The sequence below is a fragment of the Lethenteron reissneri genome, chromosome 21 (assembly GCF_015708825.2).
Source record: "Lethenteron reissneri isolate LAM-NWPU_2019-01 chromosome 21, ASM1570882v1, whole genome shotgun sequence".
NCBI classification, from domain to species: Eukaryota; Metazoa; Chordata; class Hyperoartia; order Petromyzontiformes; family Petromyzontidae; genus Lethenteron; species Lethenteron reissneri.
In genome coordinates this window covers 6436407-6463861 of record NC_083799.1, presented here as the reverse complement: position 1 = coordinate 6463861, position 27455 = coordinate 6436407, and the positions used below count along the sequence as shown (strand labels likewise).

At 45.8% G+C, this 27455-nt stretch overlaps 1 protein-coding gene across 1 annotated transcript in view; it reads right to left on the bottom strand.

The window, feature by feature from the left end:
* Window positions 1-15102: 15102 nt before the first annotated feature.
* Window positions 15103-27455, bottom strand: part of LOC133345139 (integrin beta-1-like) — a 47345-nt gene continuing 34992 nt past the window's right edge. Inside the window, exons 9-17 of the mRNA XM_061555636.1 lie at window positions 26925-27014; window positions 25874-26014; window positions 24366-24568; window positions 22285-22526; window positions 21068-21290; window positions 19622-19691; window positions 19109-19253; window positions 18452-18618; window positions 15103-17812 (exon numbers count right to left, since the gene is read on the bottom strand). Coding sequence (XP_061411620.1) covers window positions 17744-17812; window positions 18452-18618; window positions 19109-19253; window positions 19622-19691; window positions 21068-21290; window positions 22285-22526; window positions 24366-24568; window positions 25874-26014; window positions 26925-27014 — 1350 coding nt within the window. The 3' untranslated portion in view covers window positions 15103-17743. The remainder of the gene's footprint in view (window positions 17813-18451; window positions 18619-19108; window positions 19254-19621; window positions 19692-21067; window positions 21291-22284; window positions 22527-24365; window positions 24569-25873; window positions 26015-26924; window positions 27015-27455) is intronic.

Below are 27455 nucleotides of genomic sequence, written 5' to 3'. Positions count from 1 at the left end.
AATAAATTAGCCACTGTTGGCAGTTTCTGTTGTATTTCTTCTCCAACTTCGCCGGTGAACATTATACTCAAGTGCGGGAGTGGCTTCAGCCGTACCCAGGCTCATGTAAGGTCTGGGGCCACAACCCTCCACCCGCCCCCTTCACTCTTATCCATTCTCCCAGCATGTCTTTGTTCCATTTATGTGTCAAATACTATTATAGCTCAATTCATTCATAGAAGAACGACTTTATATATTTTAAAAAAACGGATTTGGAGCCCATTTGTCTGGGTGAAGCAGCAGCGGAGTGGTCAGCGTACCACGCTACGAATCCCGGAAAACCTGAGTTCGATTCCCGACCACTCCTACCTAACATGAACGTCGAGTGCCGAAATATTAACGATCTCTCCTGGTCTATGGGAACCTCATTTGCCAGTAAAAATATGATAATTGTTTTTTTACCCTTCTATCTGGCAACAAAACTGACACCTTTTTACAAGGAGTCATGTTTGCATAGACCGCAATACCTACAGTCATAAATACAAACAAAAGACATGACTCTGATAATGTATGTACTGTCCTTGAAGTTGATTGGTCCATACCCAGGACAGCTTTCCTTAGAGCCTAGTCTCACATGGGTTGGACCAGATGACGCCTTTTGGCGTCATCTGGTCCAACCCATGTGAGACTAGGCTCTTGGGTGTGGACCAATCAACTTCAAGGACAGTACATACATTATCAGAGTTATGTCTTTTGTTTGTATTTATGACTGTAGGTATTGCGGTCTATGCAAACATGACTCCTTGTAAAAAGGTGTCAATTTTGTTGCCAGATAGAAGGGTAAAAAAACAATTATCATATCTCTCCTGGTATGCAGGAAGGCGTGGGTTCCATCCCGATCCTGACGCCTGCTGTATATTTTGAGTTTGCATGTTCTACCCGTGGTCACGTGGATTTTTCTCTGGGTCCACCGGTTTTCCCCTCCACATTTATAAACATGCATTTAAAGTATTTGTCTGCTTAATACATTTCCACACGATAAGCCATTTCGTTGCGCTATAATTTGTTATCGCCAGGTCGCTTCTGAAAAAGAGCTATATAGCTTAGTGCGCCTTACCTGGGAACATAAAACAACATAATTTAGTTTAGAGTGATATCTGAACTGCTCCAGGGCCTTGGTCAACCTTCGCCAACTTGCACTGGAACAGCGCGGTAAAGTGTGGTCAAACAACCCCCGCAGTGGCGCGCTGCGTGGAGCAGTGGATTGACAAAGGGTATGTAGAGAACCGACTCTTTCCAATGTGTTCGTACAAATTTACCGGAATGTAAACACAGGCGCCTCTGCAGACAATAGATGCAAATTGGTTAATCAGAATGGAATGTCTGAGTCAGCTCTTCGCACGCTGGTGTAACTCGAGATAGGAATCTCTGGGTACATCACAAATGCTACATGGATAAAGACTGAGCAGATTGGTAAACATTAGGAACCGGCTAGGAGACAATGGGCAATTTAAATGGATTAAACACGTGAAGGAGACGTTTATGTTGTCAATAAAATAGTTACATAATTGATTATTCCCTGCCCTTTACGGAATTACACTCTCTCTTGAGTATGGCTCGATGAAAAGCAACCTCTCCGTCTATGTCCAAATTAGTTTGCCAGGACATGACTTCAGTTAATGTGTGGTTGATTGATTCAGTACATCCGTTGAATTTCTAGATTTCGCAGTGGTTCACTGCTTTGTGGTCGATCGTCTGGTCTGTGTTTCCACAATTGCATGCTGGTCTTTCTTTTAATTTCCATTTTTTAAGGCAGTGGGCGGCTCCTTGTAAAATGTGCGGATTCTTCTTCACTGTTCCGCGTCGTTTTCGAGGAAGAGTAAATCCAACACGATCTCCAGCAAATTACCGATAGAGGGGCACGTGGATCCGAGAGAGATACACGTGGATCCGAGAGAGGTACACGTGGATCCGATAGAGAAGACATATGCACATGGATCCGAGAGACAGACAGAGGGCACGTGGATCTGGGAGAGAAGACCAAAGAGACAGAAGTGCACGTGGATCCGAGAGGAAATGCAAGTTAGAGACATCATGTTGACTGTTAAGAAAAATAAACACTTCGTTTGCATTGTGTTCTGAAGTAGGGCCATTGGTCGATACGTCCCTTATATAATTTCCTTTTAAGGCAGTGTTATTGACGAACGTTTTGAGTTATTCGTAAAGAAAAGTAAGCAGCCTTAGGTAGGATATATTGTTCGCAAGAATAATGGCCAATGGACGAGACTGGTGATGGAGTGGCACCCAAAGGAGGGAGCATGCCGAAGAGCTCATTCGAGGGCATGGAATGATGTGATCAGCTCGTTTGCAGGAGCTGTATAGATTGTTGCATCGCGTGGCTACTACTACAATCCGCACCGTGCGTCCCAATATGCGTGTGTCTTTCGGCTAGTTGCCTGCACTTCCCACTCGAGCGGTAAATGCAACGTTAAATAATAACAATACAGAGGCATAACGAGCAGCACACGACGGCGTTCCGTGACATATCACGATGTCCACTGACGACCGGAGTCTAACGGTGAGTGCCCGCCGTGCATTCCGTGGCCTAAGCGTAATCACGCAGTCTCGAATAATTGGGTTCGGTGTGAATGTGCGTCACGATACGGGCTGGGCTCCAGAAGCAGTCACGCTTGTCTTTATTCACTCGGAAGCATGGCTGAGTGTAAACACATTTTCACGAGGGTCCTCCTTACATCGGGACGTTAGGCCGATTTCATGAATACAACGAGTGCCATTGCAAGAGGCTCTCGCGGTGTCAGAAGTTACAGAATGCACTAAAATACATATATACAGTCCTCTTTCCAAGCTGAAATATATTTATTATTCTCTCGGCACTAGACGAGTGCCGGTTCACATGTTTACAGTGATTGTTAGATGTCGTTTTCATGCCGTTTTGAAGTGGAAGCCCTCGCCTGGCCGCGGCTGATTGATATGTATTCGCGGGCTGTGTTTGTCCTACGGGACCTGTGCAGGTTACCCCCTCCCCCCACTCCACGGTTTATACATTTTTTACATTCGCCACCTACCCCCAGGAAATTCCGCTACAGAGCGCACAAACAGCGCGGGCAGGAACTGCCCACTGCAGCAGCGGCTGTAAATTGCCCCTTATTTATTTGCACAGTGTCGGGTCCTTATCGCACTAATTGTCGTGTTTTTAAGCAGCTCAAACGTGCTCGGTATTGTGGTCTGGAGGAACGGAAGCACGCGGCTTATGCGCGCTGCCCCTGTCTACGGGAAGGGAAATTCTATTTATTGTTGAAGTTTTTTTGTTCATTCTTTGTCAGCGAACGTTGAGTGGTTGGTGGCAGTGTTAGTTGACTTTTTTTTTATTCATCACATGCGGCTCACGCACGCCACTGTTGTTTTGCATGATATTCTTTGCGCGCGACGTAGCGAGCGTGTGACGTTGGGTCACGGCAGTGGGCCGCTAAGAACCTGCCCAGCTCAGTTCAATCCCCTGGCTCTGTGCGACAGCAGCGGTGACGAGGCGACTGGACCACGCCAGGGCCTTTTCCCCCCATGCACAAATACTCTTCACTCTGTCAATCTACCCCCCCCCCCTCCACCCGCCAAAATGCATCCACACATCTCTCTATTCACTCTTATTGACAACCCAACAAACAAAACATCTCCGCCTTCTCCCTTTCCCCAGTCTCCGCGGGACCCCACAATCCACACACGCACTCTCCCCCCTCTCCGAACTTTCTTCGCCCCCCCACAAATGCATACACGAGCCCTTTTCTCCCCGCTCCCCCTTCAAAACCCCACAACCCACCTACACGCCCTCCTCACTCCAATCCAAAAACCCCTTTCCGCCGACTATCCCAACAACACATTCATGCACGTTCCTCATCTCCCCCCCCCCCGATCACACTCCCCTCCTTGGGCCCCCCACAATACACCAACGCCCCCTCCTCCCGCTTTTACTCCCTCCACCCCCACTAACCCCGCAGTCGCAAGTCGCCGCACTTCCCTACCTGCACAATAGGCGGAGGGCTCGTATCTGCGTGCCTCGCACACGGCAGCAGCAGCAGCTACTACTGCATCCGAATCCGAGCCAGCGTGATGTTCCCCAGTCGTCCTCCTTTCACTGTGTTGGCACGCTCGGAGAATGTGTGTGTGTGCACAACACTTTGGTTATTATGTGAAATACTTTGTCGCAATGGTTGGTGCACTTTTTCAGGACACGGATATGGCAGAGAGCATGTCTGACCCAGAGTTGAATGTCGCACTTTACACTCTGGGATCCAACATTAAGGTACCAAATCAAGAGTGTATAGTTGACATGTTAGCATTGTTGTATGGGAGACAAATGAGAGTGGGTTCGGTGAGTTTTTTTTTGCTATGCCTGCTTCACACTGCTAAAACGATCCCTTTTATTTGTGTTTTGTTCATCTAAATTCCACACAGCGCATGCCATTTTCAAGATGTGCATATATTTATTGGGTGTATTTTAATGTATGTTATTATTCGTGTTTGCTTTGTGCATTGCTGTTTATGCGAATTGCTCTGTGTTGCGCTTTGAGATATTTTCGTCATTATCACTTCCTGCTACACGCAAACATACTCAGGGGCCGTCCATAAATGACGTCACACACCTAGGGGGGGAGGGAGGTCAGACATTGTGACGATGTGTGACGAGGGGGGGTTTGAGAAATGTGACGTCACATAAAAACGCACAACTTTAAATAAATATAAACAATTGCATTGTTATAACAACACAAATTTGGATTAACTTTCATTATTAACTATTTGATTATTTACATTTACACAGGTCACCTTTTATTTATTCCACTAGCTGTACTACCCGGCTTCGCCCGGGACTTGGCTTCGCCCGGGACTTGGATCCACCACGCCCGGCCGCCTTTGTCTCCCCAGTGGCGATGTTCACACACCACAGCAGTTACTCGTTTGAGGCTGAGTCGACCTAGGGAAGGCCCAGGACCGGTTAAAATAATCGTCACCGGTGGTGGCCGTGAGCGGGAATCGAAATCGGGTCGCTGGGTTCGAAGCACAGCGCGCTAACCACTACACTGCAATGCGTTACGCTTCCACATGCGCGGGTCACGTGACAGATTTGACGTCACAGCTCACTTGCCGTGCAAAAACTATATGCATTATTGAGCTCCCCCCACCCCCAAAAAAACTAAAGTGTATTTTCATAATTTTTGCATGGTGTGCAGTCTGGAAAGTACGCACATGGCAAATTTCCAGTTTGTTGCATGTCGGGAAGTACGCTAAACAACCGAGAAGATGGGTACAAACTGAGCAATTACTGGAAGGACGTTATTAACCAGTTTAGGTCAGAACTGGCTGTGATGTTCCTATCCTACCTACCTATGTTAGCAATTATTTTCAACTCTCTGAGCTATATTCACTAACACAACCAACCTTTAGTTGTCATTAGTAAATGGCGACTTGTCACTACGTCGTCCGGGCCCTCGCCGAGCTTACATTTACAAGCAAATTTCTCTCTCCAAACTCGCTCCTCAAATTTCTCTCTCCTACTCACTCCTACATTGGCATTAGCTGCCCCGCCCATCTCTAAATCTTTATAAACAGCCTGCCTCAGCAGATTCCCCCCTTGGTTGGAACATGTCACTAAAGATACAAAATTTGCACTCTCATCCCGATTTTTTCCCACCGAACTGTGGAGCAGTGAGCAACGAGCTTGGCAAGCGATTTCACCAGGAGATTGCAACAATGGAGAAACGCTATCAGGGCAAATGGAGCCCATCAATGCTTGCAGACTATTGCTGGACAGTGTCAAGGGATGCTCCATTTAATACATATGTAGTGACATCACGGATGTCACTGTGTGGTGCCGGCTCTAGAGAGGCACGGCTTGCGATGTACTTACATCGCAGACATCACGTATGTAGCGACATCGTGAATGTCACTGGATAATGCCGGCTCTAGCGAGGCACGACGTGCGATGTATTGCTATCGTGGACACCCTGTACATGTGGGTGTAGTAGCAGCCCTAGAGGGGTTCGGTGAGCGCTGATCGAGAATGCTGAGCGGCACCACGCTCGACGTGCAGTGATGTCCCCTATAGGAGGGGGTGTGAGGGTGCCGGCCATGAATGGGGTTAATGTAGGCCATGGCACTCTGGTTGACCCTGGAAGGCAAATGACAGGTAACATCTACACAGGGGCCCCAGGTGGGGGGCTAGGGATGGTCACGTGTCAGGCGAGATCCTGCTAGAGGATTTGAGAAGCTGAGGATATAAACCGGGTCTCCAGAGGGACCGGGGTTCAGCGTTGCTGTCGTCCTCATGAAGATCTACGTTCTACGTTCTACATCCGAGAAGAGTCACCAACACGTGGATGTGGACCCAAGCCGGGGTCCTGTCCATTGTAGCTACTCCCAGTGTGATTAGTGTAGTTAGCCTGATGGTCCACCACCATATATTGTTATCTGATAAAGGGGCAGTTACTCTTTTGTGTTGGTGTTAATAAATGTGTTGCCTCCAAAGAGTACGTCTGCGACTCAGTTGAATCCACCACACATACAAGAGACAAGCAAAGAAGTGCCGAGTAGACACTGAATAAGGACTAAACTACGTATTTATATATATACATAATAGTTTTTTGCCTTTTGTTTCATAATACATTTTATTTATATAACCCTTTTGCTGATTTTAAAGTGTTACATGAACAGGACAGTTGACATGTTATCATGTAAAGCAACCATAAACACATACAAAGACATAGGTTTACAAATTGTGAGTAAAATTCTACTATCTACACAATATACGTAAAATGTGAAAACTGAAATATCTTGGGAAAGTAACCAATCCGCTTTAATTGTCAAATATGAATTCAGCACATCAAAATCTATAATAAACAGCACATTTCATTCTAGATTTGAAGTTTTCGTGACTGCAGGGATCCATACTCTTTGGTTCTTTCGGTAAAGTCACATAGGTATAAAATAAAATTAATTAAATCACGACGTTTCGATCGCAACACAAGCGACCGTTATCAGGTGGAACAGATACAGCAGGAGAACTGCTGACATCGGAGGAGCACAAGCAGATGACGTCTAAAAAAATGTAGATCAGTGTCATTTATGTCCGGTTGGAGGGGCCATTTTCCATTAATTGCTCCCCAACTACAGATACATTTTCTTGAGAAGTCTGTAGAGGAACTGGAAAGAGGCTAATGGTGTGCCTCGCTATTTCCCCAAAAGCCTACAGTGCCAGGAACAAGTTTGTGAACCCTAATGATAATTGTGGAAATTCTATAGTTTTATAATGATAGCCTTCTTGAATCAAAACAGGTATTTTCTTAAAAATCCAAGCGGGTTTATAGTAACCAATTCCATGTCTTTTGAAACAAAATGATGAATTAATTAAGGACTTATATTAATGTAATAACAGCCATAGAGGGTTCACGTGGGGATTGGCTTGCCGGTCCTGCTTTGTAGCCAATAAGGGATGAGCCAGGGAGCATGGCATCGGCGTGATCACGGCATGTTAGCAGGGGTGATTGGCCTGGCCATTCGGGGCCCCAGCTAATGGGGAGCCGGATCAGAGGCGTGGTCCCGGGATTGACAGGGAACCATCGAGAACGGTCAAGGCTGTCTATGGAGGATTGGCTGGGGGGTACCACGTGACGAAGGGATTAAGAGAGAGAGAGCGATCGAGAGCAGACTTGGGAACGACAAGAGCAGGAGTCACGCGCGTACGGGGGCTCTGGGTGCCACGTGCGCGGTGGGGACTTGGTGTGTAGTCTGCCCTCTCTCCGTTGTCTGCCAGTAAAGTGTAATTGTGGAAGTGGAAATAAAACGGACTGATTCCGAAGCCGTCTCAAGAAGGTTATTAGATTAAGATTGAATACCATTTTAGGTTTGAAATTTATAAAATATGTGGTTATCCTAAGGGGTTCACGAACTTTTTCTCCACACTATTTATCCTTTAACGATTATACATTCGATAACCACGTGTGAAAAGGCATGTGAATCTTTACATTCAGTAACTGGTGACACCTCCTTGAGCAGCAATTAGTGCTACTAAGCGTTTCCTGAAGCCGCATTACCAATACTGATTGGAGTGATTCTAGTTTTGAAGCTTTTGTGACTGCAAGGATTCATACTCTTAGGGTTTTTTTTCGGTAAAGTCACGTAGGTAACAATACAAATAAAAAAAAATAAAAAAAAATAAAAATAATTGTTAGTTTTTTTTATTGGAGTGACCTTTATCCAGCAGAGTATTGACAACAATTTTTTTTTTATTCAAACAATGTATTTTATTTTATTGATTTTGAACTTAGAAATGGCTTAATAATTAATGTTCGGCTGGAAGTGCCAATTCCCATTAATTGCTCAACTCCAGCGACGTTTTCTTGCAAAGTCTTTTGAGGCGCGTTAAAGAGGCTGACGGTGCGCCTCACTATTTCCCCAAAAGCCGACAGTGCTGAGGAAAAATTAGTGAGCCCTTCAGCATATTCACATTTTACATATTTTTACCTAAATTTTTATTAGATCTCAATCTAAGTAATAATAATAGCAAAAGATAACCTGATTAACAAATTACACAAAAGCATGATACTATCTCAACATTTACAGTACTGAGAAAAAGTTTGTGAACCCCAATGATAATTATGGAAATTCCATAGTTTTACAATGATAGCCTTTACATCATGGGACCTCCTTTGCAGTATCAAAATATATTAGGTTTTCCCTTTTCCGGCAATTAAGCAGGTGTTAAGGTGTTAAAACACCAAACTGAAACCTTTTGCAAGGAATCATGTCTGCATTAACCACATATTCTTGTGGTGAAAATACAAACATTCCTTGCAAAAGGTTTCAGTTTGGTGTTTTAACATCTTAACACCTGTTGTATTGCCATAAAGGCGAAAACCTATACTTATGTAATGCGAGCGTAAGCGGGGTTCGCTGCTGGCCTTTGGGCCAATCATACGGGCCAGGGTATTGGGTGGCGGAGCCAGTATGGGGGCGTATGTGAAGGTCCCCGCTCACCTCGGGTCCAATCGGAAGCGAGGTGAGTGGGGGCAGAACCTATGGACGGAACCAGCAGGGCGCGATGGGGAGGCCAGATCTGGAAGGTTCAGAAGGGTGTGGTGTTAGGGAGCAGACAGGGTCACGTGGTGAAGGGGATACAGGTGGGAGCCAGGACGGGCTCCGGGTCAGTTGGTGGAGTGAAGAAGCGGGACCACGTTGGGTGGCTGGAGGGAATCCGCGCCATCAGCCACGTGGCTGCAGGAGCTTCAGCACACCGTCGGCCAGCGGTGTGCGAAGCGGGAGAAGCGCGAAAGACTGACGGAAGAGCGCGTGCGGGGCGCGTCGCGAGGAGCAGCTGGTCCGATGTCGGGACCAGCGGGGTGCGGGTGTTAACCCGAATAAAGAGTGATGGAGACCAAGCAGTGCGTGGCGACATCCTTTATTACACTTATAATGATAGCCTTCTTGAATCAAACAGATATTTTCTTTAAAATTCCAAGACGGTTTATATTAACCAATTCCATGTCTTTTGAAACAAAATGATGAATTAATTAAACAGACAACGAGTAAATGAGGTTGAAGGGCAAATTTCCATTAATTGCTCAACTCCAGCGACGTTTTCTTGCAAAGTCTTTTGAGGCGCGTTAAAGAGGCTGATGGTGCGCCTCACTATTTCCCCAAAAGCCGACAGTGCTGAGGAAAAGGTCGTGAGCCCTTTAGCATATTCACATTTTACATATTTGAAACCTAAATTGTTATTAGATCTCAATCTAAGTCATAATAATAGCAAAAGATAACCTGATTAACAAATTACACAAAAGCATGATACTCTCTCAACATTTACAGTGCCGAGAAAAAGTTTGTGAACCCCAATGACACGTATGGAAATTCCATAGTTTTACAATGATAGCCTTCTTGAATCAAAACAGGTATTTTCTTAAAAATCCAAGAATGTTAATAGTAAGCAATTCCATGTCTTTTGAAACAAAATGATGAATTAATTAAACAGACAAGAGTAATTGAGGTTCAGGGTATGTGGAAAAGTAATTGAACCCCTGGTTTCCTTAGCTCAATTAAGGCAATCATTAGAATTAGGTGTTTAAATCATTATTATGATCTTCAGGGGTGAGTTTGGGAGTCCGTACCCTATGTAAAGTTCGGAAACTGTGTGGGTTTGGTCTTTGCCATACAGGTGCCTGGAAACAAGTAATTCCACAATCAAAAGAGATCTCGGAGGACCTCAGAAAACGAGTTATTGATGCTCATCAGTCCGGAAAGGGTTACAAAACCATTTCGAATGTTATTGTGAAGAAAGTGTTGCACTCTCGAAATGGGTGCTCCAAATCGAGGGCAAACACATTTATTGTCGTTAATCTGTAGAATGCAACATCACGTGTGTCACACACAGCAATTTTCACCGAGTCGCCATTAACCACGTGACTGGTGTACACGTCCGGTTAATCATTAACCCTGCCAGCCCCCCCACAGGCCCAACTCAGTCATCACATGCTGGTGTACACACGTGCATTGATGTCCTGCACAGCACATAAGGACGTATTAAAAAAGTGGTCCATTCCTAATGTGCCACAAAGGCTATTTCCCGAAACGCTGTTGTGAGTGGATTAGACTGCACAAAAACGCGTGAACGGTGGCACGCAGTCCAATGCACACTCTGCGCTAATCGCGCTGATATATATCAGCAGCAAAAGGGAACAATAATAAAATGTATGGGGTTTCTTATTATTAAAGGGCTTTCTTGAAAATGTATTTGTGGTCCATCTCGGTCAAGAACTGCACCGACAAAATATTCACAGACGTTGCATTGCTATTGGTGAACTGTGCGGTGAGTTGCATTGATATTGGAGAGTAAATTTGTAAACCCACGTGTGCGGACTCATGAGCGTGATGCTTGGCCCCTCGCATTCGTGGTGAGTTTTCTCCAGTTTCTCCGGTTTCTTATGAATCAAATATTATTGACAACGCGTCGGACAATGGTCCTATGAATGCCATCGCCCGAAACTTCACCTATCATAGTTTTTTCTTCCTTTCAAGGAAGTGTTTTGTTTGTTGTTAGTCGTTTGAATCTGTAACACAGTTGGGTAGGTGGTTTTGTTGCGTGGCATGGACGCACGTTTCCCACGCGCGAACGGGCCATGGCAATCCACGAATCTGGTGCACAACAAGCACCTACGATTAGAACACACATCGTCTCCTGCTATACTCTACTGTAGTGACCGTTTGCATCCTGTGTATGTGTTTCTTTCTGTAGTGGCATCTAAAGTAGACATGTGCTTCCGGACGCTTCATTTTTCCGTTACAAAATAAAAAAAATCAGAACGGAAATGCCAGCAGTTTTGGCGAGGCTGCGTGGCACTAACTTTCCGTGTGTGTGTGTGTTCATTCGCGTGTGTGTGTGGCAGGGGCGACGCGGTTCGTGTGTTGTTCCCCGAACCCGGCGACCTGAGTTCGATTCCCGAATATCTGAACCGTTCCTGGGCCTTCCCTGAGGTCGACATAGTCTCAAATGACTACCTGGTGCGGTGTGTAAGCATCACCACTCGGGAGACAAAGGCGGCCGTGCGTGGTGTTGGCAAACCACGAACCTCGTGTACTGTTCTGGCCTTCATAGGTGCTCACTAACAGCAATTTCCCCAACAGTCTGTTAAGGATATACGGGGGATCTTTGTCTTTGAGGCGGACGGGCGTGGTGCTGGCCACACCATCCTCCCACGTGCGCCTTAATAGATGCTCGCAAAACAGCACTTTCCCTACAACAGTCTAAATGGCAATATGGGAGACACACGTTGGTCTTTGCGTGGTTGTCTGCATGTATCTGCGTGCGTATATCTGTCTCTGTCGGGTGTGTTTGTATGTACTCTATGTGTTTGGGTTGAGTGTTGGCATGTATGTGAACCCACGTGTGCGTTCTGTGTCTCGTGATGTGTTTGTATGTGTAGTGACACAGCGCTAACTGTTGTACAGCAGCTGCAACTGCAGGTAAGAAGACAGTGCACACACCGCTGAGCATGTACACGGTGGATGTGCCGGCAGGGCGGAGGAACTGGGGCAAGGGTCACGGTAGACCTCGTGGGGAGACCCCTGGAACCCTCTGGAACCCTCTGGTGGGTTCGGAAGTGAGAGAGGCGCGGCTCGGGCCGATTGGAATAGAAGCAGTGGAGAGCTCCGGGCTGCCGGTTCTGGGAGTGGACTCGTCTCGTCGTCGCTGTCGTCTTCGCCCGATCATTGCACGGCCGGACAGTAAGTTGGCTGTCCTGGTCGATGCCGTCGGTGCAACGAGGACGGGGTCGTGTCTGGGCCGCGTCGTACGGCAGCGTGGTCGTGAGAGAGAGGGGGCCGGAGTTGATGGCGTGGACATAATAAAGGAAAGACGGTGCCTCCTGCGACTACCTCGTCTCCGACTGAGCGTGTGCGTGCGACACACGCCACCCGCACGCACAAGCCTCGAGAGGAAGGAACAAGAGACCTACGACACTACATATGTATGCGAGGAGTCAGGGACGTGTGGGCAGAGGAGGCAGGGGAGGCACAGCCTCACCTGTCATACTCCAATGAAAATAGCTGTTACGAAAAGTAAAACATAATAAAAGAAATGAAGATTTTCCACTGAGGGGCCGTTCATAAATGATGTCACGTGATTTTGGCCGATTTTTTACCCCCCCTGCCCTCTCGTCACACGGCGTCACAAAAAGTCAGACCCCCTCAAATATGACGTCACAAAGCTCTGCCCCCCCCCCCCAAACCATATTTCAATTTTGAAAATAAAACAATGCATCAAATCACTTTAAACTATTGTCATTGTAGAGTGTATTTAATGTGGCGCTGCACTCTGATGTTGTAGGAGAAAACATGTTTTAAAAGGGGGCGTTGGAAAGCTGAAATTTAGCATAAAATTCACTTGAAAATATTCAACGTCTAACTAAAACTGCAGATTTTCAGAATATATTGCAATTCTCTTATAATTATAAAATATTAAAAGTAATTATAACTATAAAAAGATACTTGAAACTTCGTAGTAGAAATAAGCAAAATGGAGAGTACAATTATAACAATCATTTATTCCACAGAATGAAAAGCCCTGGTAGAATAATTATAATCAAAATGTTTAATAACAATAATTCAAAAAAATTTACAAAATGTATGCTTCTCCATTCTCCCATGGAGAAGCAAAATGCTCCTTCATGGAATAAATAAAAGGTGACCTTAGTAAATTTAAATAATCAAATAGTTAATAATGAAAATTAACCAAAATTTGTGTTATAACAATTATATTTAATTGATATGTATTTAAAGTTGCGCATTTTGATGTGACGTCACATTTCTCAAACCTCCCCCCCCTCGTCATACATCGTCATAAATGTCTGACCCCCTCCCCCCCCTCGGTGCGTGACGTCATTTATGGACGGCCCCTGATCTGTGTTATAAATGTAATGTCTGTACGATTCCAATCATTTTTATTGTCAAAATCGCCAAATTTGCGGAGCTCCGCTGCAAATACAGGAAGAGACGAGAGGTGAGGCATCGACGAGCTCCGCCTCCCCTGTGATTGCGCAACCACTCAGTAACTGGATGGAGCGCGGGCAATAAGCGCGTGCCTGTTACTATCTCAGTATGTCACCAATGTAATGTTTGTAGACCCCTTCATTCCATGTCCTCGCCTTCCATACTCCTGGTAACTTATTTCACGAATGTGTATAAAGATATTTAGGCTCGCTGGTCTCGTCATGAAACTGCAATGAAAAAGCACCAGGGGAGGCAGCTATCACATCTGCCTCACTGAGGGGGGCGTGTCAGACACGCACACGCCCCCCTCAGTGTGTAAATCTGGCTCTGATACCAGCCAGTGCCTCCCCAGCCATTGACCTCACCGCACGTCACTAGAACACATCCAGTACATGTGTGTACGATATGTGTTCTAGTTTGGGTCAGTGTAGTTGTATACACGCGTTCACATGTCGGTCATCTCAAGTCAACCCTGCCAGCGAGCCTTCCGACACTTCACGTGGTTTCGATGTGCACAAGCGCTATTGTGTTTTTTGTATTTATATGTCTGTGCTTTGTATGCATGTCTGTACATTTGTATTTGTATCCGTGTATAGGAACCTCTCCTGTGCCTCCCCTAGGTCGACTCGGCCACAAATGAGCACCTGGTGCGGTGTGCAAACATCAGCATTGGGGAGACAAAGGCGACCGGGCGTGATGCTTGCCACCAATCGCACTCGTGTGCCGTTGGCCTCCGTCAGGTGCTCGTTAACAACACTTGCCCCAACAGTCCGTCACGGCTGTATGGGGGAATCTTTTTCTTTTCTCAACACCAAAGAGAGAGACCGGCCGAACATCCAACACGAGAGTGATGAGGACTCGGCGAAGCTCTCCTGGGTGTATGAATGACCTTGCAGTTGTGTGCGGGGCGGCTGCGGGTTTACGTACGGTCGGGAGACTCGCATGGGTGGCCAGCGCCCTCTGTCGGGTTCAAAGCGCGGAGCGGGTACAATGTGTGACGTCTCACTCGAGTTTGGCAGCAAGTCAAGCGATGAACTTTTCAGCGTTCCTTGTACGTACGTTGATATGCGTATCTTGATACACAGAGGTCGAGTTGAGAGCTCCAGCAGAATTACTCAAAAAACAAAAGCAGATCACACCCTTCCTCATCCTGTTGAGCGTTTAAACTCTGATTAGACTTCAACATAGACTCGCTACAAGGCTGCATTTCAGTGCCTCTGTGCACTGTGACTTCGCAACGTGCACTTAATTCCCTTCCTGGAGGATGGTGGTAGATGTCTCACCGATGCATCGATTCATCGTTTAGCACCAATTATCTTACAACTCATGAAACATGCACCAAATCACGCACTTCGAAATCAATCCTATTATATTATTGCCCTGTATTTCATGGGTTTGTGACCCTTGCAGCCACTTGAGGCATATCAACCACTGATCAAAAATCTATAATTTTTTACTTTAATTGTCACAATCCCATACGAATCGCGCAGTAGGCAAATGACTACACATGCCTATCAAGACTGCTACTTCATGAAAACACTTCGAGTCTAACAAATAAGCAGAGTAATTGAAAAAAAACATTTATTTATGGTTTTTAATGTACAGAACAGTTTTGCAATACGTGAAAATAACTGAAGAGGGTGGATGCTTCAATTGCACTGGGTTTTGCAATTGACAACGCACGAGACCGATTATGAATCTCGATTACACATCGGCTCATACATTTTGACTCAACATTTCATCAAGGTATTCATATTCTTCATCAAGGGTCCTCACATTTTCCAGTTGTCACCTGTGCTTTTTCAGAGGCCTCTTACAAACTATTTCCTGACATTTTGGCTACACTGACGTGGTTACTTATGGCTGTCACCTTCCCATGAATATGACACCACAGGGGGTGCTTGGAATTCTCCGAGACGTTATTGATTCGCGACTGATACTGCTAAATAATTACTACCCCATTACCAACAACTTCATAGCGGTTTTCAATTGTGAAATCCAATCATTTACAGCTTCACAAATGTTCGTTGTTCACATCAAGTATCGTGCTCAGCAGCTATCTTTATGTAGATATCACAATGACTCCCACTGCCTGGGCTTCATTTCTCACCCGACATTTCCCGGATCGCTGCCATAGACTGGCTTTGATATAGGGATTATTGGCGTAAGGCACTACCACGAGGGGTACAAGGTACGCCTATCCGTAATAATTCTATGTTACTGTTGTACCCTGTATTCCTATAAACAGGCTTATTACAAAAAAAACGGAGGACAAAATAAGGCAAGATGGATGAGGCACGCCAAGATAATTCCTGGAACAGCGTCGGGGACTGCTCCAGCTGAAATTGAGCAGGGCCTTACCACCAGCACACTCATCGAATGCAATTGGACCAAAGACGACAATCGGTATCGACTTATGGCTTATCTTCAGAGTTATTACTTTTACCCCCAATGTAAAGCCTAGGTTGCAAGTTCTCAATCTGCACGCCGGCTACTACGGGATGGCTCAGCAAGACTTGTTTCAGATTTGGGCATGTGTCTATCGCCGATACAATCCAAAGAGTGGTACGTGGATACAAATTTGTAGCGGCTGCCAACATGGGAACGTGTCTTGCTTTAAGCATACTTATATTTATACAGACTGTGTGCATATGTGCATAGATATATACAGTACATATGTGTGCATAATTTGTATATACAGAATTTTTTTACACAAAGCGCGATTTAGGGGTGCGATACGTGTGATATAAAGGTACGTGCAGACCACGTACCCCACCAGTGCAAACTACAGAAACTATCGAACAAACGAGGTGCAGGTTTTTTCTAATGAAGGGAATAGCATTTATATCGCGCTCTATCGTGTAAGAAGAGGTTTCAGCTAAACGCATTTTCAGTGATATATCGCTCTGTGATGATAACTGAAAGCTGCCAAGCACTGAAATTAAGCGGCCTTACATATAAAATACAGATGAAAGTTATACTATGCTGCTGGAGCAAATAAAAGAAAACGATACGATTATGAAAATGGAATACAGTATCAAAGAAACAAACACAAAACGACATAACGTAGAACATTTACACAAAATATTTGGATGGTGGAGATGGGCGCGTTGTGCCCTTCAACCAGCGAGCGGTGAGCGTGCTACACTACGTACACCTCTTGAATGCACAGGAACCATGACTGCACCAGGCCCTGAGACTGTACCTAGAAGCACCCTGGGTCTGAAGGTATGAATGTATGTATGTGCACCTCCCACGTGTAACTCTTGTGCATGATCAGGAATTTGACATTAAATGTCATAGTAATTGTGATGATCACGATCATCATAAAATTAAGTCGTAATTGCGATGATCATAATCGTCAATCATCACATCATTGTTGTTTTATAATACTTTTAAAATCGCACCTCTTTAATATAGTGGCATCAACACGCATTGTTTCAATTAATCACTCGAGCGTTCACAAACAATGCATGAGCCAACAGTAAGAGACAATGGCGCTGGTGACTGCTGGCCGATGCAGTAAAAAGTGCTGAAAAAGCATGTCGTGAATGTGTGAATTTGTCAATAAATTGAGCATTTCTAGAATTTCTCTACATGAGTTGCGATTGAGTTTCACAATACGGAGAGCCCAGTGCGTTTTGACATAGACATCTGTGAAAATAACTTCATAGTTCATCGGATTCCTGCAGTCTAAAGATTCTGGTTCTGTATGTCAGCATGACACAAGGCGTTGCTCGCACAAGCTGCTCTCATTACTCGAAATCATCTCACATTGCTTGGTCTCACCGGTGGGCCATTCCTCAGCCTTGATTAGGATCCAATTAAAGAACCGAGAATGCCAGATGCCTCCAAAAGGGACTCGTGATTCTGGGGTGTAGCATATATTTTCAAGAAGATGAGATTTTATTTTTACATCCAACTTAACACTTGCGTAACAACGTACGTTCACTAATACTGCGTTGGTAGCCGTGAATTGAAATATCCTATACGGTGCAGGGCCAGAAACAATCGGCTCAACATGTGGGAGGCTTGTGTCAAGCAGTGAGCATAGGCAGAATTGCTGCTGCTGCAGGTATAGTGGCTGTGTATGACAGGAGGTGTGGGTGCCCCTGCAAGGAGGGAGGGAGAGGAGATGAGAGAGAGAGAGGGAGCGAGGACGAGAGAAGGTCGTAGCAGAGTCCATCGCCTGCCTTCCCACCCATGCAGACTGTATTCACTGGATTCCGCCGTACTTGGGGTTGACCACTGTGGTGACCGCACTCTTGTAGATTGGGTTCTCTCCCTGCAGAGGGCACACGCGCGTGCACACACACGCACAGGCATTTGTGTCAGGCGTATGTGTGGGATCACAAGGCATGTAACAATTCATCGATTAAGATCGACTCTTTTACTCATACGCACATAAAATTGTGCATGTAAGAATGCGTTGGTGATTTATGCAGATGTTGCTTTTATGATAACGTAATGAATGAGACAATGCATAAACAATCATCCCATTGAATCACTACCATGAATCGTAACCATGAACAAGTCCCAATGCCATCAACATCTCTATCGAGATCACACTGGCACTTTTTCTTCCACGTGATTTTTTTTATTGTTTCCACACAGCATCTTGAGACGTGATCACATTTGGACGCTATGTAAACCCGAATCGTGATTTTAAGGCTATGAAACAGCGTGAGAGCTGCTGCTGCTGCTTTAACAAGAACGGAATCGCACATCATCATTCCAGACACTTCCCCCAGATGTCATCGCCAGGATGTCGGGTGGTGACCTCTTGCTATCCACTTTGGCTACTCGTCCCATGCAACCACTCCAATCTATCGACGGCCCGGGCAGTATTGAGTGAGAAATGATGGGCCAACTCCAATCTATCGACGGCCCGGGCAGTATTAAGTGAGGAATGAAGCGCTGGTACCGTGTCCCACTTGGCAGTGAGCTTCTCCTTCTCGAACTTGGCGAACTCGCGCCGGTCATGGATGGATGTCAGCAGCTTCCAGATGAGCAGCAGTGCGAGGCCAATGAGAACGATGCCGGCCACAACGCCCGCGATGATCGCCAGCACGTTGGGCTCCGCGGGGCACTCTGAACAGAGGCAGAGCATGGGTAGATGTCAAATAATGAAACACTTTGACGTCATCCAAGCTCTGTTGACTTTCACGCCTGAAAGTGACTTCTGAAAGTTCGTTCTTCACTATAAAAGCTTAAAACGTATGTGGGACAAAGCCATGGCCGTCTGGGCACGAAACGCATAAAGATGGGTTTGATGTGGGTACTATAATGTTATGCCACTCCTTAAAGAGCTGTAGGCAACACAGCCCTCCCGAGAGAATCATCCTGCGAGAAGGCCGAGGTGATTTACATGATTGCTCTCTGCTCTGGAATAAAACGAAAATGTTTGAACACATACGGGAGAATTCCTAGAACTCCTAAAATCACATTATATCCATGCATGAGATGGTGGTAATCTGCGTTAAATTCATATCATTGTCCCTTCTCGCTGGTGCCCATCCCAGCGGCGAGGTGCGTGCAAAAGTCACGACCCCCTGCCCGCCCCCCCCCCTCCCCAGCTCACCTCTCTTCTCCTGCACCTCGACGGATGCGTTGCTGCCAGAGCCAGTGAACGTGAAGAAGAACCAACAGTCGTCATCGTCCTTCTGCTTGCAGTGCACGATCTGCTGCACGGCACCCGGCTGCGTCAGCTCGGGCACAACGCGCACCTGCAAACGTACGCACACACGCGCACACACATACAAGGGCACGCACGTGCACACACGCACAAGCGCAAGAGACAAATATTCACCATGTAGCCATAGACACTTCGGGCAAGTGCTGCACTAGCGAACACCGTGATGATGCTTACACACCACAGGGACCAGTTGTGTTATTATTCGTCACTGATGTTAGCCGTGGCTAGGTATAAATCCCAGGTCAAATTGTGTATTCCTCCTTAACCCAGAGCAAACGTTTTTGCCTCTGTCTATATAATAGGAATCTTTTGAGAGCAAAAATATGGATTCAAGTGGATCACGTGAAGGTATGGATCCTGTGTTGGGAGTTGTTTAGGAAGCACTTTTCCAAGCATCACCTTCAGGCCACACTCTTCACACGTTTCCTTGCGAGGCCCGTTAGCGAATGCGGCGCACTGCACGCAGTCTCTGCACACGCAGGGTTGCACAGAGGTAGAGGCGGGGGGGGGGCGGTACAATGGGGGGGGGGGGCAGCTGTCATTCGCCAGCGGTAGTGGTGCTCGCCTACTGGGGGGCACTCAGTAAAAGTTATTTTTGGGGACCCCAGTTTAAATTCATATAATCCTCGTAATGACAGAAGAGATGAAGACAATAGATTATACATTAAGTTAGATAGGTGAATAGATATATTGAAAAGATAGATATATTCACGTGGCCTAAAAGTGCACATAGCCTGGCACAAGCACCGTGGTGACATCACTGGCCACTTAGTGGCGAATGGCGGCTGCTGCTTGTATAAATTAAAAGGCGAACTCGAACCTAACAATCGTGATTTGAAACTTTCGTGACTACAGGAATCCATACTCTTTGGTTCTTTCGGTAAAGTCACGTAGGTAGAAATAAGTTATATTTAAAAATACTTTTTTTTAAACACGCTTTAATGAAATGTACCGTACTCGTAACGGCAATACTCCACGACTTCAAGAAGTGGCCCCGAAGCTTGCCATAACGTAAGGGACCGTGGTGATTTACAGCCAACGTCAGTTGAGCGTGGACAATTTGACCCAAGCTGAAACATAACATATAAAAAAGATGGTTTAAAAATATAAATTTTTATTTTTAATGATAGAATATAGTATTGTCATTAGTATGACATAAGTATACTAAGTTTGCAGTCGATAGCACATTGGGAAGTGGGTTAAAATTGAGTTACAAGATTTGAGGAATACGACAACAACAGAGTGAGTTAATAGAAAGCGTGTAAAAAGATTGTTTAAAAATATATATATTTTATGATAGAAAATAGTATTGTCATCAGTAAGACATAAGTATACGAAGTTTGCAGTCGATACCACATTGGGAAGTGGGTTAAAATTGAGTTACAAGATTTGAGGATACGACAACAGCAACAACAGACAGTGTGAGTAAAATGAATAGATCACGACGTTTCGATCACAACGCAAGCAATCGACAATCGACGATTGCTTGCGTTGCGATCGAAACGTTGTGATCTATTGTTTATTATTTTTCTACCTACGTGACTTTACCGAAAGAACCAAAGAGTATGGAACCTATCAATGATACATCGACAAACCGTGATACATCAACTTCACACGAAATCTGAATCTCGCTCGGGGCCAAGTGGGGCCAGGTGTGGGATTAATGACATGTTCAGCCGCGTGTGTGAGACGTCGGTCGGTACACAATTCAAACGGTATGACCGCGTCACGTGCACGCGGCTCGACCCGTTCATCAAATGCAACATCAGCGGCCCTGCCCAACAACAACCTAGCACCACCTGAGTCTTGGTTGTGCCAGTAGGGGAAAAAACAAGGTATCCTCACTTGTGCTCCTCGCACGCCTCCGGGCAGGTGGGGCACAGCTCACAGGTTGCGCCCTGGTAGCGTGGCTCTGAGCACCGGCACTTGCCGCACTCGCACACACCGCGCCCATTGCAGATCTGACCTCCGCGGCCCTCGCAGCCGTGTGTGCCGAGCGCGCAGTCGCACGCGTTCCCCGTGAAGTTGGGGAAGCACACGCAGTGGCCGCAGTCACAGATACCATTACCTGCCGCCCCACAACCACGCACAACCGCCACACAACAATATTAAGTGTGTCACGCAATAGATTAGGGTTTATATAAAAAAAATTAAAATACTTTTTTTTAAACACGCTTTAATGAAATGTACTGTCCGAGCTGCCCCTCCCCCTGCCCCCTTCCCCTATCGCCCCTCCCCTCCTTCCACATCCCCCGCCCCTCGGCGTGGCTCCCCGAGGCTTGCCATAACGCAAGGGACGATCTTTTTTACGGCTCTAATTGTCCACGCTCTTAGAGCCGTAAAAAAGATCGTTTAAAAATATATATTTTTACTTTTTTATGCTGTAATATAGTCTTGTCATCAGCATGACATAAGTATACCAAGTTTGCAGTCGATAGCACATTAAGAAGTGGGTAAAAATTTAGTTACAAGATTTTTTTGAGGATACGACAACAGACGGAGTAAGTTGAATAAAAGCGTGTAATAATAAAAAAATATCGTAGCCATCCCAACATTCACTCTGCCTCTCGTGGGGAAGCCTTTTTCTGGCAATCAGTATGACATAAGTATACCAAGTTTGTTAAATCGATAAAGCAGGTGACCATCTGCTTCATCCCAAAAATATTTAAAATATTTATATTTCAATCCCAACAGTTTGAGAATCTTCTTTACCGATGTTTTCCAGCAGCATTTGCCTAAGTAAGCAAACATTGCTCCAGTTTAAAATGTTCGACCTGTCCCCAGACCCAGGCTCACTACCTTCCTTTATTCCACTGCCTATGACCGACCACCTCTCAATACAAAATACATTTGCTCAATTTCCCTACAGCCTTGAAATTACGTCGCATTTCCACGAATTGTAGCATCACAACGATACCAAATGCCGAGGCTCCAAATTCGCATCCATCATTCTGCTTCCTCCTATTTCGCGGAGCACGACAAAACGGGTCACGGATGGCCACACACGCCGATACAAACGCACACGTCGTAAGCAAAACACGCCCGCGTCGCACAGGCCTCACCGCCGCAGATCTTCCCGGCGGCCCGGTCGCAAGAGAAGTCGTCGCACTCGCACAGGTTGCCGAAGACGTGCTCGTTGGCGTTGTCGCGCTTGTGGCACACACACTCGCCGCACACGCAGTCACCGCGCCCGCTGCACACCACCGACGACGAGTTGTCGCGCTTGCATGTCGCCTGAATGTCCTCCGAGTTCACCTCGTCTTTGCTGCACTCGCACAGCCGTCCGATGCGACCCTCGTTGCACCTGCGGACCACAAGGGGTGGACGAGTTGTGAACTTAGTCACGTCGAGTAGGCCATCGTGGTCAATGTCATTAATGCCACCACAGCTGATCGCCATTGCTTCCTTCCTTTGGCTCGAATGGTTGTCGTAAGGTTACCACCCGACTTTCAAGGATTGCTCTAACGTTCTCATCACCACCTCCATCTGGAATGAAGTCTTCGCCTCAATGTGTAGTTGATACCTTCCTCAAGAAATGCTCAAAAATATTAACGTCACAACCATCTAGATTTACTTATACCCCTTGGTCATCACTCCAATGCCTGTCTTGGTAGTCTTCCCCCCTCCATCCTGAATACTTGCCTGCCTTCCACAACCTCATCTTCCTCATGACATCTACTACACTGTGATAACGTGTCTTGTATTATCAATCTGAAAGATTCCATGAGGTTCAGAACACTGTCCACATATACCTGTATTGAAAGATCCAATGCTTATTTTCTAGTGGCTTTGTTAAAGTCCAACTCTCTGTCTCTTATTTTAAGTCATTACTCCTGCAGTAAATATACATCTCTTCACCTGACAGTTGAGCTCTGCTTTTCCAAAATGGCATAAGTACTAAACTCCCATTGGACAATAATAATTGGACACTAATCACAATCACAATATTTAGACAATGCAATACAACGAAATTTGTCGTTATACATTGTATAAAGGCTAAGAGGATAATTAGTCGTCCTGCCCTTTAACTAAGTAATCACTATTTAAAGCTTTCGTGACTGCAGGGATTCATCTTCTTGGTTCTTTTGGTAAAGTCACGTAGAAGGGAAGTAATAAAATAGTAATAAATAATAAAAATAAAATAAAAATAATAAAAATAAAACATAATAAAATTTTATTATGTTTTATTTTTTATTATTTTATTACTTCCCTTCTACGTGACTTTACCGAAAGAACCAAATAAGTAATCACTGCTGGTGGAAATCTCCTCCACTAGAGGGAGCACTAGAGAGTTCTAGGGCAGTGTTTCACAAAACGTGGTACCCCGGAACCACCGGTGGTGCGCGACGGTCCTCCAGGTGGTCCGCCGGGCTGTGATGCAAATACAGGTTGATCCGAAAATAATGACAATGTTAACGTTCATACATTTTGCTTTGGACATTAATGAATATTTTATTCATGGTATTAATTTTTTTTATTAAAGTTCGGTAAACTACCCTGATTAAATTACCCTCTGATCTCTAAATGCACCCCCCCCCCCACCTTAAAACCTTTTTAGCTGCAATTAAAAAAAAAGTTTTTTTATGTTCCGGTAATATGAATAATTTTGTATGACTGGTATTGAGAGAGAGAGAAGTGAATGTGTTTTGTCAGTGGCAGTTGGGGGGCTGTGTGGTCCTTGGAAATGTTTGCATCAACTGAGTGGTCTGCATGCCTACCAAGTTTTAGAAACACTGCTCGAGGGAACATTTCTAGGGCAGTGCTCCGGTCTTTGTAGGACATGCGGCCTCATTGTCGATCCTTAACAAATTTTGCGGGACCGAGTCGTCAAAAAAAACATTTTGTGAACAACACTGGACATCGGAAACAGTGCCGCGGGCCACTTCCCACGGTGGACATGCAGTGTTCCATGGACGACAGGTTAGATAGATTCAATAGATTTTTTATTTTGGCAGGAAGGGCCCAATGAGCTGCTAGGCTCTATTTCGTGAGTGTCCTGCTACGGTACAGATGTTATACAGTACAGATACTCGTGATACAAGTGTAGTAACGTAGACTGCGATACACAACAGCGAGGAGCGGTACGTGCGCTGCCATCTAAACGCCCGCGCAAACCTGCGCACTCGCGCACGCACAGCCTCACCGGCAAGCGCCGCACTCAAGTCGCCCGTTGCCCTGGCTGCACTCAGGGCTGTCGGCTGTTCCGAGCGAGTGGCACGCGCACTCGCACACGAATTGCAGCGTCACCTCCACCTTCTCGTTAAAGCCGAGCGGGCGGATGGTGAGGCGCGCGTCCTCGCCCTCGTTCGGGCACCGCGTCGCCGTCACGCTGATGCTGAACGTCACCTGGTGGTCGGAGGGAGGGACACGGGGTCGGGAAGGAGGGCAAGGGATGGAGAGAGGTATGGAATCAGCAGGGGAGGGGTGGGAGGGAGGTGAAGGGAAGGGAGAGACGTTATAAACAAGGCATGGAATGATGCGTCGATTCACCCGTGGCAAATTATTCTTACGCTTATGATACAAGCATCAAACGATGCTAATTAAAAACAATCATTTAGAATGCTGTTGGGCTCATGGAGCTAGGAGCACTGAACAAAACCAGGAAGTAAACATGAGACGAAAATAATCTTGATATTCTTGGGTCTTTCGGTAAAGTCACGTAGATAGGTTCAAAGAAAATAACAAAAATAACAAATTAACTACGACGTTTCGATCGCAACACAAGCGTTCGTCATCCGGAAGAAAAAAGAGGGGACAGCTGCTGAGGCAGACTGTTTTAAAGGTTTAAAATGGGTGTAGCCCATAAACGAAGTGGGCGGGGCTAGTGATGTTAATGTGAGAAATTAGCATGTAAATATAACATCGGAGGGCGACCTCCAAGTCGAGGGCACAGAAGTGGCTGTGTTAATGTGAGAGATTAGCATGTTCATGGACAACTGCAGAGCAGCAACGTCGAGCTCGGTGACCGAGGTGGCTTTTTTAGTGTGGGAAATTTAACCTGTTAATGTAAAATAAGAGAGCCGAAAATGTGAATTCCTGCAGTCACAAAAGCTTTAAATCAAGATTTAATCTTTTCTTTAATCAACTAAAATAATACTCAAATTGTGCAATTGGTGCCGTGTAATGAGATGAAGAAATTATCTTTCGAAATCCTTGCAGAGCAGTGCATCACCTCATGTTAGGGAACGGCCTCTTGAAGATGGTGTCACAGCTACTTGAGGTCCCTGCAATTGAGTCCGACTCACACTAGGTGGTGCTGCACCTCTTGGTAAGGCGATCATATCACGTGGCAATCAGATTGCAACGAGTTTAGCTGTTAGAGCTGGAATAGGCCAAATTGGGACTGCGACCACCAAACTCGCTGGTGAGCAAGGTCACTCTAAAGAATGTGCCACTATCCTGGTCTCTTGAGTTCTCACCTGGTTTCACAAATAATCTTGGCACTTGAACCCAGTTCAATCACAGGTTGCTGAAACCCAAGATTCAACGCTCTGACATTGCCAGCTTTAACGGGCTCTCTCCAGCAGCACTCGCCTCCCCCCTGCCTTGACCGTTAGAATGAAGCGGTGAGCTGACTCTCGTTTCGTTCCGAGAATGAAAATGGAGCGACTCTGCAGCGAGACGCTCGCTCACTCGCCCGCCCGCCCTGACCTCGTCGCCGATCTGGATGTTGGAGCAGGCGCGGCCACCGTCGCCCGTGCGCGTCTCGCCGTACTTGCAGTGCGCCGTGTAGGCCACGTGCACTCCCTCCGGCACCTTCGTGTTCTCCAGGATCACCTCCGACGACAGCGCCTGTTCTCGCGCACGCGTCACCGCACGCACCGCTGTGAGCCTGTTCTCATCATAGCCTTGGTCTCGTAGATGACGACCTGTGGAACTGTAGTCGGGTCTGAGTCGGTGAGATTCATTTAGTAATTCGCTTAGTCTAGCCGACTCAAGCATTAAAAAGATTTAGTCTACTTTCAGTTATTAAATGTTGGTGTGAGGTGCGTCCAATATTTGCCCAAGATATAAATGCTTGTTTGGGGATTGACTCGCCCCTTCATTCCTCTGGGGTTGATAAAATCACTAGTATTTTGTGGGGAAGTAGTCAACAGTGGTTTTCCTATGAAGAGACTCGCCCCCACCACAGGTATGTGGAATTAAAATTTCCACCACTGGCTCATGACTGTAAGCACAAGAACAGCATGGCCCCAATGCTCATTTGAGCAGGAAGTTCATTAGGCTATTTTAAATATTATAAGGTCAGCCAATCAGCGCATTCAGTCATTGTTTTCAGTGTGCAGCTGTCGCTATCAATGTTACCAAATGTTCTTGGTCTTTATCTTCATTCACATTTTTTTATTTTCATCTCAATACAGTCAGTCATGCTTGGGTATTTGGTGGATAGTCATCATCATCGTCAAACTTTTTAATTTTGGAGCATTCATTGTCGTTGACTAATATCAAAATATTAAATAAACATTGCTATTTTTACAACCAATTTCGCACACGCGCACACACATACAAGAGTGTATGTACATACATGCACAGATGCGCACATGTACACGCACACACACTCGCACATGCATGCACACATGCGTACACGCCAATACACATGTATTTCCCACAGCTTAGCAAACAAAATGTTGGTTCTTACATTTACACAAACGTGTGTGTGTTTGAGTGAGTGACCACACACGGATGGTGCGGCAGTTCCTACATTGTAGGCGTCGATGATGAGCTGGATCACATTGGACGAGTTGGAAGAAAGCACGCCTACTGCTGACTTGGGGATCAACTCACTCAGGCTCTGCTCAGTGACACAAACAGAAGATCACATGACTCATGGAGCCAAACGTCGCGTGACTCAGCGCAAATGTCACAGACTCACAGTCTCCACTTACCCGAACACTGCCTTAAAAGTATACATGGTACCAGTGATGTGTTGCATAATAACAAAAACCTGAAGTGTAGGGTAAGGGAAAAATGTATTCTATACTTTGTTCAAACAAAATTGTGGGTTTCTCTAAATGGTATTTTAATCTTTCCTCCAAATGTTTCCTAATTCTTTTTTTTGCTCCTGGAATAATGAGATGAAGAAGGCATTCAGACCTCTCACAGAGCTGTGCGACCCTCTATGTAAAACAACATTCCATAGCTGGAATGTATTCAAATTAAGTGTAATACCCAATATATTGTAACCGGGCTGTGGGCACCAACTCATGAGACTTGGTCTAATTGCAGGTGGCTA